This window comes from Cervus canadensis, chromosome 5 (assembly GCF_019320065.1).
Source record: "Cervus canadensis isolate Bull #8, Minnesota chromosome 5, ASM1932006v1, whole genome shotgun sequence".
Taxonomy (NCBI): Eukaryota; Metazoa; Chordata; class Mammalia; order Artiodactyla; family Cervidae; genus Cervus; species Cervus canadensis.
The window spans coordinates 74,736,282-74,752,858 of record NC_057390.1 but is presented as its reverse complement, the minus strand read 5'-3'; the positions used below and the strand labels follow the sequence as shown (position 1 = coordinate 74,752,858).

Sequence of the window (16,577 nt, the reverse complement as noted above, 5' to 3'; positions counted from 1 at the left end):
GGAAAATGACCACTTAACAGTTTTCCCTTTCCTGGGGGCAATAATTAGGATTAACATTATGACTGTTCTCTACATAAAGTCTAAGGCCTGTCCTTTCCCAAAAGACAAATGTGCCTTGAATGAAGTAGTGATCACAGGCCATAATGGCCCATTCCAAGGAGAAAAACAATGCCAGGTTGGGTCCACCAAGCTTGGTTATGGCTGTACTCAAAAGTGCCAAAAATCTGTGGCAGTCTGAGTTGCTTATAATGGAAAATGTTGGGTTTCAACAAAAAAGGGTAATAGATTAAAAACAACAATAAATATTTAAGAGATTTATTAAAGCATCTTATCTCAAAGATGGAAACACATACAAATTAGAAACATGCAACCATCGTTTTCCACAGTCAAGTTAAAATGTTATATATTTTTCCTATTTTCATAGCTGAAAACTTCAGATCTTAAACTGAACTCATTCACCCTGAATATTTAATTCATTCTTCCTGAAAGTATCCAGGGCAGCGAATAACCAAAATGCAAACTATTATATAAAGAAAGTGCAAAGTTAAAAAAGAATACGTGTAGAGAATGCCCCCTTTCCCACCCACCCCCAACCAAAGGCAAACAATGGCACTTTGCTCTTGCTTAACCTAGATTGTCTTCAAAAACTACTAAAATGTAACATACTTAACAACAACAACAAAATCTGACTTTTAATACATATCCAAAAAGCTTGTTAGTGTTTGAAAATAAATGCTTAAACAAAGGAAAATGTACTTTGTATCAAACAAGTATGATAAGCCCTGTGTTGCAGCATTCTGTAAAATGAACAAGACAAAAAGCTGGTATAGGGTTTATTGACAAAGGCAGAATTTCTTCAGGCAGGTATGTACGGAGGTGGTGGTTCTTTCTCAGGCATCTTCACTGCCATTTCATAGGTTGGCAAAACATACTGAAAAGAGACAAGAAAAAAATTATATTGGATTTAATTCTCCTTTAAATTTCTATCTTAATAACTCAGTTTTCAGATTTAATATCTTAAATAGGGGTATACCAACCCACAGAGGAGAGCTAAAGAAACTGTTAGCTAAGTACACCTGACTCTTCAGGATACCTGACCCCTGAGCAACGAGAGCGTTAGGCGTGCCAACACTGCACACAGTCAGCCCTCCGTATCTGTGGTTCCACATCTATGGACTCAATGCAGACTGGGTAGTATTGTAGTATTTCCTACTGAGAAACATCTACATATTAGTGGATTCTCTAGTTAAAAGCTGTGGTGTCCAAGGGTCAACTATAGTTCTTGGGAGTAGAGATAACTAATAACTTGGAGCTTTACATGCAGGGGATATGTCTGATCCAAGATCACTAGAGAGGATAACAGAAGAGGAAGGTAAGAAGGGAAGGCAGAAACAATTTTGCTTCTGAACAGACCCTGAGGTCACCAGGACACCCTGAGAGGCAGCATGTGGTGCCCTCCCCTCACTCCACTGTGACTGATAAAGCAGCCAGGCCAAGTCACCTCAGGAATGGAGGGTCTCGGCGAAGGGCCCGCTGAACCCTGCTACAGGAACACTTCAGTACAAGGCTGTATTTTATCAGAATCTGTAGTCAAAGCATCAAGCACTTGTATCGCCTGCTCTAAGGTGAAGGGCATACCTAGATAAAAAGTGGCATTTTTAAGCTAAGTGACTCCAATGTGACAGGCTGATGCTACACGGGCCATATATACTCTACATATGCTGGAAGGCTGGAAGGCAGTAGAGCAGCAACTAGAGGGTCTGAGAAGGAGGCCTCCCAACAGACTCTTGGAACCTACTGCATTCTTCTCCCTACAGGAAAGTCGGCTTCCCCTTTGGATCCTATGGATGTTTTTGGAAAACACCACAAGCTTCAGCTGATGGTATCCTATCCTCAGAAGTTCCAGAAGCCAAGGGCCTGGCATCACTCATACTGCTGTTCACTGATTGGTCTCCCCCTCAAAATGCAATACTTGGAGACTGATCATGAGTCAAAACCATTGGCCGGATGGAATGAGATGAGCAGTGCAGGGTGTTTCTAGCCCACATACCCGGGATTCCAACTGGGAAATGCTGAAACTTGTAGATTTAAGCTATTCGTGCCCTAAACCATACTTAACAGCATTGAAGAGAAAGTCAAGGTTTAGATTCTTCTTTTGGGAATTCTCAATAATGGCTAGTGAAGCTTTAATATCATAAAAGATCATTCACCTGTGGAGGTGCCTCAAAGGCCGGGTACACAGCAATCTCTGGCATGTTTCTGTTGTTGATGTATTTATAACAGTTCCAAACACAGTTAATCAGATAAGCCTAAAGGAATACAAACAAAATTTACATATACTCGGAACTCAACTGTATGTAAAATTATACAGTTTTAATGTGGCTGCACCATGAAGCCACTGGCGGCAACTGCCTCTTCTTTTAGGGCTTCCCAGGTGGCTCTACTGGTATAGCACCCGCCTGCCTGTGCAGGAGATGTAAGAGATGCAGGTTTGATCCCTGGGTTGGGACGATCCCCTGGAGAAAGAAATGGCAACCCACTCCAGTATTCCTGTCTGTAAAATTCCATGGACAGAGGAGCCTGGTGGGCTATAATCACAGGGTTGAACAGAGTCAGACACAACTGAGCAACTAACTTTATTTTTTAACTTATAAATTTAATTTTAATTTTAATTTACCTGCTCTAAAATTAAGGAGTCTTATAATGCTCTCCCCACATTTTCTCCATAGAGAAGGGAACCGGCATCCACTTGGACCAAGTACAGGCCAGCTTTCCCTCTATGCCCTCACTTAAATGTCACAAGCTTTATTACCACTGTTTTACAGAGAAACCCAAGTCTGGGAGTCCAATTCACGTGTGACAACCACTATGCTGCAGAAGGAATTCTATTTCTGAACTTTGGGAGTTTTAAGAGATTTTCAATCCCAACCATGAACCATGTCCAAAAACATAATGATGTTCCTAGACAGGAAGAATCCTGGTTATCTCCAACCACTGTCTGAAAAGGACAGAAGACATTCCCTGGGAGCGATCTCTACCACATTAAAATAAGGAGAGCTGTGAGAAGACACGGCAACAAGAAGGTCCGGAAGGACACTCTCACAGTCCAAATGCCCCCCTCCCCACCAAATACTTAGTCAGCAACTCACTTTAAAAATGATGAACAAGGCAAAGAACACAAGAACAATGAACAGGAGGCAGCTGGAGTCCAATGCCAGGAGGTCATCTTTATAGGGAAAATCAGGCTATAAAAAAAAAAAAAGGCAGGGATGAATAGGCAGAGCAGAAAAGGGGATCTAGAGTCCTCAAGCAGAGTGCCTTGCACATAGGAAGCAATCAATAAATGTTTTTTTGAATGAACGAACAATAAGTTTGCAGTATGCAAGATGGACTCTCTAAAGTAGGTTGCAATAAAATACCTAAAAGACGCATTTTTGAAACTAATTTTCATTTATCTGGATCCTACACCTCTATCCACCAGACCTTATTTCAGGCCACAGTGTTCCCTGCCCCTCTATCCCACAGCATTAACCTTTGCTCACTTCCTGCTGTCATGGGACAGCCCTAGTTTATTATTACAAATAAGATCTTCATGTCTTGACTCCCCAAATACATGGTTTACTCCTTGAAGAAAAGGATGTTATATTTATACACCATACACCAACAGTTTGCCTAGGATAGAGTGAAGAATACAGGAGGCACTCACATATCTGCTATAGATGCTTGCAAAGACAGACGGTACTGTCTTTGACAGTACCATTGAGTGCCAATGAGTACAACTCCAAAGAGTGCCAAACACAGTCCAATTATTTATTTACTTTTCATACACTCAAAAGTGGAACTACTCCTTAAGTTCTATGATATCCACCTTTAAGGACTTTTAATATTTAATTATCCACATGTAAGAAGATATTCTATTTTCATCTTTTTTATTTCAATATGGTAACAGTAGTAATGATAATTACTTTGAAACACTTAAAAAAATAGTAGATTAAATAAAAATAGTACCCAAAAGCTTTGATTTTCAACAAATGAAAAAAATTTTTAAAGTTTTATTAGCATACACACTTACTAACTGATCCAGATATTCTTTGATTCTTGGCAAATAAGTCAGAGAACTGATAGCAACCAGGCAGCTGAGAACAAAGTCAAAAAGCCGGTAACAGAAGAATGGAATCAGCCAACCCACTTGATACTGAAGGAAAAAATAATAACCACAACATCACATCACATATATGGAATGACTCAGTACCACGCAGTAAAAGTCAAAACTCTAAAAGAAAAGTATAGAATACTTACAGAAATTGCTCCGTATACCAGCATTGAACTGATTATAAACATAAGAACAGAGACAGCAAAAAGAACACAGGCATTATCTATGAAAACAGAAGCAAAAATCTAATTAAGCTACTTATATAACAAAAAGCATAACTCTTTATGACAAAATGTTATTAAGTAACGAAGCTTAAGAAATTCAAGCCTTTGCTCTTTCTTATTTGTTAAACTGCTACGACTCATGGCCACTGATTTAGGACAGCACATGAACCTGGTACTCTGCCAGAGACAGCTCTCTGCCCAGAGTCTAAGTTTTGAATATGGGCAAACAGATAATTATAATGCAATGTGGCAAGTGCTACAACAGAAGCAAAAAACAATTAGTTTTGCCTTTAGATCAGGGAAAAAACATAAATGAAATAACACAAGTTGAGTCTTGTGAGATAAGCAGGGTTCAACCGGAGCAAAAGGCTGGTATTTGTTTAAACCCCAAGTTGTACAGACGCCCCCTCTTGTCTAAGATAAAATAAATCACCTGAAAGTCTAAGTTCTCCCTCAATCCCCCTTTTCCACCTCAACACCCAAACTCCCTGCTCCGCATCCCTTCACCATGGCTTCTCGGCTACATCCAGGTCTATTTTCTTCTTTGTTCCTCAATCCTTCCTCGGGTTGCTGCCTTTCTCTATATTAATCCACGTCCACTCAACTTTTTCACAAAGTGCTCATGTAATCTCAAACAAAACAAACCAAAAAGCACCCACACTTGACCTGATGAGCTTCTTAACACTGTAAGAGTCTAAAGTTGATTCTCTGGCTCTGGCTAGATACCAAAACCTGAAAGGCACTAATAACAACGAACGATTAGACTACCTGCTCAGTGTTCACACTAGTGGCTAAGTGTTACGTATCACTGTGTCACGTGGAAATACAAACAGCATCAGTATCTGGCACTGAACTAAGAAGACCTCTCTCTAAATTTTCCTAGAGGACACAGGACAACTACAAGTTAAAGGTTTAAAGAACTTCCCTGCTGCAGCACACAATGGCTCTCAGAGGGAAGAATTCAGATATAAACAAACTTGGAAGCAAATGTGTAATTCAAACAATTAGCTTTCAAAAATCCGTTGCTGGAAGACTACGAGTTGATTTAGACTTCTTAAAATACTGAAATAATTAAAGTGAAGCTCAAAGTCTTCCACTGGAGCAACAAACAGCAAAACAGAGGAGAGATGGGGTGGTGGGTGCAAAACACATTTAATGCCTGGAACAAGGGATACTCCAGTAGGTGTCAATCAATAAAGCAAGCAAAACATGAGGGCTCAGTGCCCAGAGAAGATCCTCAGATTTGCACCATATTCAGAACCTCCTCTGGGAGGTCCCAAGTGTTTACCCATCTCCCAGGTGAGTATAACTAACAATAAATTCCTATCTGAAAAACAGCTTGCATATGCTGCAGAAGTATTTCATATAAACTGAGTGTTATAGCCTGTTTGGCTGATTAAAAATAATTAATCACAAACTTCATTTTTTAAAAAATTGGTTATCAGGCCAGTGATCAGAAATTAACTTACCTTTGCAACACCAGGTCTGTAGGATGGTCAAATTTTACCTTCCAAAGAAATACCAACTACTGTATTACCAAGAACTATGTATTTTTATATTTGCTTACATTCATTGGAAGGACTGATGCTGAAGCTGAAACTCCAATACTTTGGCCACCTGATATGAAGAACTGACTTATCTGAAAGACCCTGATGTTGGGAAAGATTGAAGGCGGGAGGAGAAGGGGACGACAGAGAATGAGATGGTTGGATGGCATCACCGACTTGATGAACATGAGTTTGAGTAAGCTCTGGAAGTGATGGACAGGGAAGCCTGGCGTGCTGCAGTCCATAGGGTCGCAAAGAGTAGGACACAACTGAGGGACTGAACTGAGCTGAACTGAGGACTTCAGGAGAATATGATCAACAAAAATATAATGAGTGTGATTTTCTCTGCAGCAGCAACAACAGTCACGCAACACACAATAAACTTGTGACTTAAGAGCCAGTTGCACAGACCTACGAGAATATCAGTAACCATAAATATTTTCTACACCTCAATTTTAAGAGCAACATACATGATAAAGGAAAATGCTGACATTAGCAGATTCAGTAAAATTTTACAGCCTAGTGTTAAAGTTTATAAATGCCAAAAAAAATATCATTATCAGAAGCTAAAGTTTCATTTATTGTTCTATTCTGATTTTTAATTAAAAACAGATTTATTCAGGAAAAAAAAAATCAAATGCCAGAAGGAATGCTTCCATATATTCTTGGTATCTCTGTATGAACTTGACAACAAAATTAAAAGATTATATATGTTTGAAAGTAAAACTAGGATTCTCATGTAAAAACAAAACAAAAACACTTAAAAAAACACAATATGAACAACTGTTAGTGTCATCATACTATAACGTATTATTAATGGCCACAAAACTCTACCTGCTCTAGAGAAATAGGTTAGGCCTGAGGACAATAATTATTTGAATTAACAAGCAAATTTAAAAAAAAAAAAAAAAAAACCACTTCACTAACGGATCAAAGAGGATCATAATGTAAAAATGTGCAGTTTATGACAAAAGCTAATCTAAAAATATAATTAAGATCCTACAATATTATAAATATAAAACACATGTGAACTGGAAATATTTTTCTGAAGAAAACTGTTCACACTAAAAGTCTGAAGCATAATTTTCTGTTCAAATATTAAATTTTTAACATGATTTTTAACATAAAATTAAAACTGCATTTTAGAGAAAAATAATAGAAATACTATTGGGAATAAATAATTTTAAAAAGTAATTTCCATGAATGTTCTAGGAATACTCTATTTTTAAGTCCAATGTCAAATCTTCATCTAAACAATAAAAATATATTAAGAATTGAGACCCTGAGCAAAAGATACCACCAAATATTCAAATAATTTGTATTCTATATTTTACTGTAGGATTGTGCTCCATGAGCAAACCTTCCATCCTCTACTACACTTACCAGCTGACCCTCAAAGACTCAGTCTTCTAATTTCTTCTCCCCTCCTCTTTCCACAGTATTTCAATGCAGACAATGCACATTTCTCAGAAATCTCCTAGCAGTCCAGTAGATCTTCTGACTCTTCAACTCTGAGTATTTTTGAAAAGCCTACAAACTCATTTTGTGCCTCAGCAAATATAACAATCAATCCTCTACCTAACAAGTGTGTGTGTGTGATTAGCAGGCCAAAGTTTCAACTAAAAACATACCAGCCATTCTCTCAGACGAATAGTAATTGCCAATGACTTCATACTGAATGTTGACAGCTGGCATTGAGTTTGGGTGTGTTACCTCCACAGTCAGCAGAATTGCCATCAACAGGTTGACCACCTATGAAAGATAACATTTTATCAACTATATTATTAATCAGGAAGCAGTCCCCAAGACAAATCTTTAGATGTCCTCTATTTAACTATCATCTTCCCCGGAGTAACAAAGACATAAAATGGGGACTACCTGTGAGATAAAATACACAATACGACTTTAAAAATACTTTAAATATTTCATAAAGTATAAACTTAGTCATTTCAGAGAAAAGATGTTGGACTGATCCTATATTAATAAAACAGAATAAAAAGGCACAACAATGAAAGACGAGAGATCACAAATTGCTCATTTGAGTCACATATTTATTCATATTCCTATCTCAGAATTTCTGGATTTGAAGAAGCTGATCAATCCGATAAATATAATTTCCATGTCTAGGTATGTAATGATCCATCACAGGTAAGTCTAAGGCCTCTCCACAGTATCTCCTGTACAGTGGTAAGGAATTATTTCCTCTTCAGCTACACTCAAATACTTAAAAAGGCTTTGACTACATCACTTAACTTCCGCCTACTGGTCTTAATTCTACGGTTTGAGATATTTTGTTATCCCGTCTGAATAAGTGCTCCTCTAACACCTCAGTTCAGTCGCTCAGTGTGTCTGACTCTTTGCAACCCCACGGACTGCAGCACGCCAGGCTTCCCTGTCCATCACGAAATCCCGAAGTTTGCTCAAACTCACATCTATCGAGTCAGCGATGCCATCCAACCATCTTGTCCTCTGTCGTCCCCTTCCCCTCCTGCCTTCAATCTTTCCCAGCATCAGGTCTTTGCCAATGAGTCAGTTCTTCAAATCAGGTAGCCAAAGTACTGGAGTTTCAACTTCAGCATCAGTCCTTCCAATGAATATTCAGAACTGATTTCCTTTAGGATGAACTGGTTGGATCTCCCTGCAGTCCAAGGGATTCTCAAGTCTTCTCCAACACCACAATTCAAAAGCATCAATTCTTCAGCGCTCAGCTTTCTTTATAGTCCAACTCTTACATCATACATGACTACTGGAAAAACCATAGCTTTGACTAGATGAACCTTTGTCAGCAAAGTAATGTCCCTGCTTTTTTTTTAATATGCTGTCTACAAGGTTGGTCATAGCTTTTCTTCCAAGGAACAAGAGTCTTTTAATTTCATGATTGCAGTCACCATCTGCAGTGATTTTGGAGCCCCCCAAAATAAAGCCTCTCACTGTTTCCATTGCTTCCCCATCTATTTGCCAAGAAGTGATGGGACTGGATACCCTGGTCTTAGTTTTCTGAATGTTGAGTTTTAAGCCAACTTTGCTCAACAAACTAGTAAAATGAGAGATCAATCTGATCACAGCACATCAGGATCTCAGATCCCACATCCTAACTAACATTTCAATCAACACATCTGAAACAAATTTCAATTAACACAGTCTGGTTCTTTTATGCACTGGCTGCATAAATCTTTTAAGTGTCACATGAGTGACTCCCTAAAACTCCCAATTTTTTTTCACACTTGATCCTGCTAAGCTACCATCTATATCTACCTGTACAGTTGGATTCAGAGGCCCAAGCATAAGCCCTTACACATTATCTGCAATCAAATTTCATCTTATAACATTCTTGCCTATCAATATTTTCTCCATCTGAATTCTGACACCCTATGGATAGATTTTTGCTCTCCCAGCTTCCTGCATTTGAAAATATGATTATCATGTAATGAGATTCTCCACCTAAGTCACTAGCAAGAGAACAGGGCTGAGGACAAGCTGCCAGATAGAGGCTCTTCTCTTCCCATTGGTCAGCAGCTTTTGAATAAAGTCTATATCTGATCCAAAGTAACATCTAGAGACTTTGTCAAACATCCTGCTGAAATCCTATCACCGGTATCTGGTGAATTTCCCTAGTTTACCAGGGTGTACCTCCAATTCAAAAAGGAAATTCTTTACGCCTCTAGTTGTTAGTGAATTACACAGTTATCCCAAGAGGCACCACTTCCTTTAAGTGCTCAAAACAACCCTGCTAATGATTTAAGAACTGGAGCAGGCTTCCCTATCTAAAGTCCACAGCATCTGCCCTCCTTCCCTTTGTGAACATGGGATACTTTCAAGGGACATCTGAGCTTCTTTATCAATAGTGTTTTAAACAATCTCTATCATGGAGCTCTCTTCTGTCCACCCTGAATGATAAATAAGCTTATCAGCTAAAGGCATTTCACATTCTCGAAGACAAGCAGCCCAAGTTTTTTAAATAAGATAAACGTCACAATACCTAATTCGGAATCAATTGATATTTCTGAAGATACACTATAAATCAAGTAAATTTACATATATTATTTGACTATTCTTCACAACAACCTTGTGAAGTATGACTTATGTTCATTTGCTGACAGTTAAACTAAGGTTCAGCGAAGTGAAATACCAAGTGTTAAGCTCACTGAGGTGGTAACAGGACAGAGCTAGGACATCAATCTGGTTCTTTTAAAAACATCTTCCTTCTTACTACTACAGGATCACTTACAACCATTCCTAAGCAACTCTTCTTTTGAGATCTTTCCAAAATGAACCATTATCTAAGGCTACAAAATGTTTACTACTCTCTAAATACATTCAGGTACATGCCTTTTCCTTGCACTGCTCAAAAGCAAGGTATTTCATCCTTCAACACTTGAAAGATCTTACAAGACACAATCATATTTTCAAGGTGACTCCCCAGTTGATGGCTGATTTTTAACTGCCCGTTTTTATTGCAGTGGGTTTTGGACAGGGTAGGTAGTTTATGAGCTAATACAATTAAGTGAATTAACTATTGAACAGTTATCTCTACTAAGACACCGTATATTCTGTGTACGGAAATCAGTTCAAGATCAATTCAGCAAACCCTTCTTTACTAAGCACAATACTGTCATAGTTTAAAAGCTCTGTATGGGAAAGAAAAATACTTATGTGAAGAATAACATGCAAACTCAATTACAAAATGAAGGAAATGACACATCAAAAATATTTAGGAGTTTATTTTTCCTTTCTTAAATATTTGCATCACATGTAGGATTTATAAAAATCTTTTCTTCTCTTTCATGGGTACGTCACAGACTCACCCACTATTATCTTCTAGTATTAGTGACACTTCAAGTTTCTTTTCATTGTGAGTCATTCTCCTGAATATTAAACAAAATAAATCATAGGTCTAATCAAAAGAAGCAAGAAATGATAAATTGCAGCACTATTTCATTACAAGCTCAAAAGGATTTTTCAACTCTTCACTGATTAATTATATTTCATTAGCACCTCAATGTAACATTTTAAAGCACTCATCTAGAAAACTCATCCTGTGAGCTTATCTTCACCCCTGAGTACCTATCCTATGCTCATAGACTCCGTTCTATTTACTTTTGATTACCATTGGTACTTCTAAGTTCCATGCAGCATTTTTCAAAACACAAATAAAATTAACTTTGTGATCTTGTAATATAAAATCTGAAGAGAGCAACTACATACAAACAACTTCAGCATATTTATTCCTGATTCCTTTTTCCCTTTTACTGCATTCAAGAAAGTAAATTAGCAAAAAATGTAATTAAAATAATGACTGACTTCTAAATCTAGTCACACGGAGAGGTACAGAATGCCGCAAATATGCATACATGTCAACAGCCTGGGCAATGATCACATCCATGCTGAAGGGGTACTGCATTTACTGGGGCAAACAATATTGTTTGTGTTATAAGCCTTTTGCACACTTTATATAAGTAAACAAACAATAACAAAGAACAGATGTGTCACATTTCACTTGTTTCAAAGGAATAGGATCAGATCTTTGGAAGCACTCAGCCTCGGGAGAATAATTCCTCTTTGCTTCTCATTTCATAGCCACACCCATCCTAGAAGATTCCTGAGGACTGGTTTTATTTTTTTTTAATCCTTATTCTTTAGTTTTCCCATAGCATATTCTGCCACAACCCAACTTCTGCTCAGACTATAATTAGAACAATGTTTTAGGGCATCGTGATAAGGGTCTCAGGCAAGTCAGCAGACAGCTGTCATCAGATAAAGACCAAAACTGACTGTCTTTAAAAATGCTGTTAAATGTGTATGTAGTTAAATGTAAGCATAACAGCTGTTTACCCTTTTGTGCAGTTACAAATGAGATATTCCTACTATTTTTGGAGGAGACAATTCATTTAACAATAGTCTAATGAATACTTCAAATGCTCTAATAAGTTACTGTTACACACACATTTTATAGAGAAAGGCATAGCATCTTTCTCCCTCAAAGAGGATATCCTGTTGTAGGGAGAAAAAGTCAAATGTGTAATTAGCATTTTTAATAAGTACACACAAGAGGTATGCGGTAATTCTTCCAGATAAACAGTGAGGAAACCAGCTGCTTCTGGCTTGGAAGCAAGGAAGCTTCACCAGGAAAACAACTGAACTATTACAAAACTAACTGGAATTGGCAAAATGGCTGTTAGTAGTTGAAACTGTATAAGTAAATGAAAGGCTTTTATACTATTTCAGTCTTTTTGTAATTGGAGATTTTTGTCAATGAAGTTTTTTAAAAGTGTTTGGGGAAACACACTGACTCTGAAATATAAATACGCCATACTGATTTAAAGAGTCAGGAGTGAGGACTGGGAAGGAATACAGCTTGAGGAGCCTGTCTTCACTTTTTCCCTAGCTACCTCACTTTTAGACTGTTTATGGTGAAGATACTCCTAAAAAATTAGCTATATATTATTACACCTTTCCAAGACCTACAATTTTAACCAGTGCTCTAAATGCCTTCTTGTAGTACACCATCAACCATGAAGGAGGACACTGCTGCTGTAGACTTTAAAGCTCATTTTCAACCATTCAATAAACATCTGAACTTCTCTCTCCTTAGATTGCCAGGATCCCAAAGCCACACTTTTGAACAGCATCAACAATACTATAATCAACAAAACCAATGGCTTTTTCCAACCTAAGAAAATGTTTAAAAATCATCTGGCTTCAACTTTTTCACTAAATGATAGAAAAAACAAATTTATGAACGTCAACGAGTTTAATCTGGAACTCATTCTGAAATTCCCTATTATTTAAACTGGGTATTAAGCCAGACATGCTTCTTCAAATCTAAATGCCAAAAGCTAGCACTTCAGGGCTGGTACATATAGTAACTGGTTCTGGCTTCTCAGTGTCTTCTGCACCGTTTACTACCATATAATTAACCCTTTGGTACACAGTGCACAATCACCTAACATGACCTCAGCAGAAGCAAATGCTAGAAAGCAGTCACACTGTATCCAATAGAAACTTACTGCTACAGCATCTGCAACCAGCAGGGGCAAGGACTGCACCCCCAGTTGGTTCCAAGCAGCACCGGGCAACCTCAAAGAGAATCATAAATATTCTCCCACCTGGAATACAGGAAGAAGAGTATCCTGACAAGGTACTTGGACTTCACCCACTCCCCTATCATATCGCTTAGTAAAGAAGCTTCTGGCAAAAAGAAAAAAGAAAAGTGCTCTGTTTGGACAAGTCCTCTTTGTGTCTTGGTGGTCTTGGTTTTTAAATGTTGTCTCCCCAACTAGGCAGAAATTATGTCTTTACGTTGCCAGGATCCCGAAGCCACAGTTTTGAATGTCACCAGCAATACTATAATCAACAAAACCAATGGCCTTTTCCAATCCTTAACCTAATTTGAATCTGTTATTACTTATTATCTTCTCGTTCCTTGACACTGTGCTTTCAGATCTTTGCTCCAAACTTCATTGCAATGCCATCAGTATCTTAAGGGCAGATGCCACGGTCAAGACAAGAAAACACTTCAGAGCCTCTGTGTGGCAGCTGATAGGAAGACAAAAGATGAATAACACATGTCCCTGTAACTTCTTTTCGTATGTGCACCGCGGCCATTTGCACTGTAGCTGAGCAACAGATCTCTTAAAGCAGATGAACTGATATAAGCAGCGTATTATATTCCATGAACTAGAAAAATCCACGTAAAGAAAGAATAGTTTATGGCATCTTTTTATGAAACTAAAGCATGGAAAAACGGAGCTATGCAAAATGTTTTCACATCAAGTCCTTCCAGTGGGAAACAGATGTAAAACTCCCTGTTCTCTATTTTGAAAGAATAAATGCCCTTACTAAAATTCTTCTCTCTGTATGTTGAGTTTCACGGTTTGTAACTCCCACTTTTGCTTGCTATTCCTTTCTTTTTTATGAACTGAGTCCAGAGCAGCAAAAAAAAAATCTGCCTTGGAAAGAAACACAGCCAATTACATTCAGATGGCTGAAACTGAGATGGTGCTTATTTTCTTTTCGAGGAGTTAGAGATCCTTTGTTCTGTGAATGGAGGGAAGGATCTGAGAAGAAACGGGAAGATTAAGTTTGCATGGAAGAGTCCCAGGTTGCTGGACTCTTTCTCAACTAAGTAAAGGGAAGGTCATCTTCCAGGGATGAGGGAAACAAGGTTGAATAATAAAGGCTTCAGGACCTTAAAGATTTGAATTATTCATTTAGGGAAGGCAGAGCTAAGAACAAACAAAAGAAACATAAGACCTAGTCCTTTAAAAAAATGAAGAACAAAATTAGAAATATAATGCATGTCCAGTATTACAAATCAGTTAAAATACAAAAGGGGTGAGGGTCTTTGCGGGGAAAGGTGATATAATTATAGCAATATGTTTCTGAAGATGAAAGTAGAGGAAATAATAAGCTTAGAAACAAGCAAATAAGCCTACCCATTCAAGTTTCGTTTTTAATGTACATTAATGAAGCAAGATGGTAAAAAAAAAAAAAAAATGTAAATAAGGAATAACGTGGAGTTCAGGTCCCCTGTGCATGGGCATGAAACTGTATCTGCCTAACTGAAGATGATTCTCATCTTGTGTTTACCTAACAGTAGTAATTTTGATGGAACCTCTGGGTTGGGAATAAATGAGAGCAGAGAAAGGCGAAAGGCAAAAAAAAAAAAAAAACACACACACACAAAAAACTATAATAAAGCTCTTCCCTTTTTGCAGTTCACAGTTATCAGAAACTGCATTATCACTAATGCCACAACCTCTCAAAACAAAAACAAATAAAGATTTTAAAAATAACAAAGTCATTAGCGAAGATGACCAAGCTGACAATATGAGAAGTTTGTCAAAACTTCTGTGAAGTCATCATAACCCCAGACTACCTAAACGGAATCACATATTTACAAATCACAAATGAGCTTCAATGAAAACGGATACTAGTGAAGATGGTGCTAAGAAATCACAAAGGCATTACTAGTGAACCACCAATCAGTAACACTGTCAACCTGGTTACGACTCAGAATTGCACAAATCCTGCCGCTGCCCCCCCCCCACCCCCCCGGGAACATTAGCACGTTACCAAAACACAGCAGGTTCTAGACAAAGGTCTCAAAAACCTGAATGGTTCTCTGGTGAAAAGCGTCTCACGAGCGGACAGGAGAAAGCCTACTGCATTAGGAAAAAGGCAGATAGTAAGTAAATCCTGGCCAAAGGTATTAACTCCAAGCGAATTTACAGACTCACAACAGAGACGTGTCTGCCTACATCCCAAACACACTGGAACAAATAAGCTCCAGAAACAAGAGAAAACTCTTCTTAAACTGGATCTCTTGCCTTCCCTTCAGGTAAGACAATAATGTTTAAAACTAGGCTGCATCTCTGAAGGTGCGCTAATTCTTTCCTTGGGGGGGGGGGGGCGGTTAAAAAAAAATTCCAGGAAGCACTTGACGGGGGGGTGTGGGTGTGGCGGTGGCGGGGGGAAGTTCCTTTAGATCACGGACGCACACAAAAAGATCCCGCAACCTGGTCATTTCCAGAACTGACCACACCAAAATCGAGCTCTTTCCTCCCGCAGCCCCCCCACCCCACCCCAGGCCGCAACGCCTGTGCCTTCCCCAACACCCTTTTCTCTTCTTATTCTTGCCAAAAAAACAGAAAACAATTTCCCTGTTCCCTCCCACCCCCACTCCGATTCCCACTCACAAATCTGCCCCCCTCCAAAGTTAAGAGGCCACTAAAAAGACAGTCTCCGAGGCCTCCCCGCCCCATCCCCTCCCAGTGGATCCTCCCGTTCGAATACGCGCTCTCTCCCGCTTCCTGCTCCGGCGTATCCTCCCCCCACCATGGCCCCTTTCCTCCCTCCTCGCCCGCTCTTACCATGTACCAGGTCCCCAGGATGATCGTCCCGGTGCGGACATGGCAACAGCCGCAGCACCGGGTGCTGTAGAACCGGTCGCTGCGGCTCCGCTTGAAAGTCATGGACACCATCGGGAACCTCGAGGGCCTCTTTCTTGCCGGGGCCCCTAACAAACGCCTTCCGCCCAGCGGTTGAAGACGGAGAGCTCCGTCACTGAGGCCAAACCAAACGACGCGTCTTCAAGCCCGGCCCCCTGCCCGGGCCCCCAAACCAAGAGGCTTCGCACCTGCGCACTGAGGGCAGAGCGCTGTTCCCGCGAGAGCTCTGTTTACCCTTTTCCTCAGCCTTCCCCGCACTCAGGCCAATGGAAGAGCGGGAAGCTAGGCGGAAGCGGGTTTTGATTGGAAAAGCCTAGAGATTGACAGGATCTCACACCCAATCAGAGCCGCAACTCTCCTCGGCGCTAATGGATTCCCCTCCTCTTACTAGACGGCTGGGCCTAGGATAGTTCGGGGTGGAGAGGGAGTCTGGTAGATCACCTTCCCCGAGGTGAAAACGGGGAGGTGAGAGGCATTTAACGGGAAAAAAGAAAGTCTAGATGCAGTAGGTGGCAGAAACCGGGCACGGAGGACTTGTCTGAGTGAATCTGCCACGTACTGCTCGAACGCATCACGGGACCACGGCTGCTCACGTGACCTTTGCGTCATAGCTCAATTATGGGGCTGGCCAGGGGCGGTGCCTGTGGAGAAGGGGGCGGGGCTAACCCCTGCTCTGGGGCCCTCCTGGCTGCTTAAATGGCAG

The 16,577-nt window shown here is 39.7% G+C and overlaps 1 protein-coding gene across 1 annotated transcript; it reads right to left on the bottom strand.

Moving 5' to 3' along the window:
• Positions 1-301: 301 nt before the first annotated feature.
• Positions 302-16,069, bottom strand: LAPTM4A (lysosomal protein transmembrane 4 alpha). Its single transcript, XM_043469304.1, has 7 exons — positions 15,797-16,069; positions 7,556-7,676; positions 4,300-4,376; positions 4,073-4,195; positions 3,150-3,245; positions 2,211-2,309; positions 302-931 (listed from the first exon to the last, which is right to left on the bottom strand). Exons 1-7 carry the CDS (start codon positions 15,905-15,907, stop codon positions 857-859), a joined length of 702 nt encoding a protein of 233 aa, XP_043325239.1. The 5' UTR covers positions 15,908-16,069; the 3' UTR covers positions 302-856.
• Between the last annotated feature and the right edge of the window lie 508 nt (positions 16,070-16,577).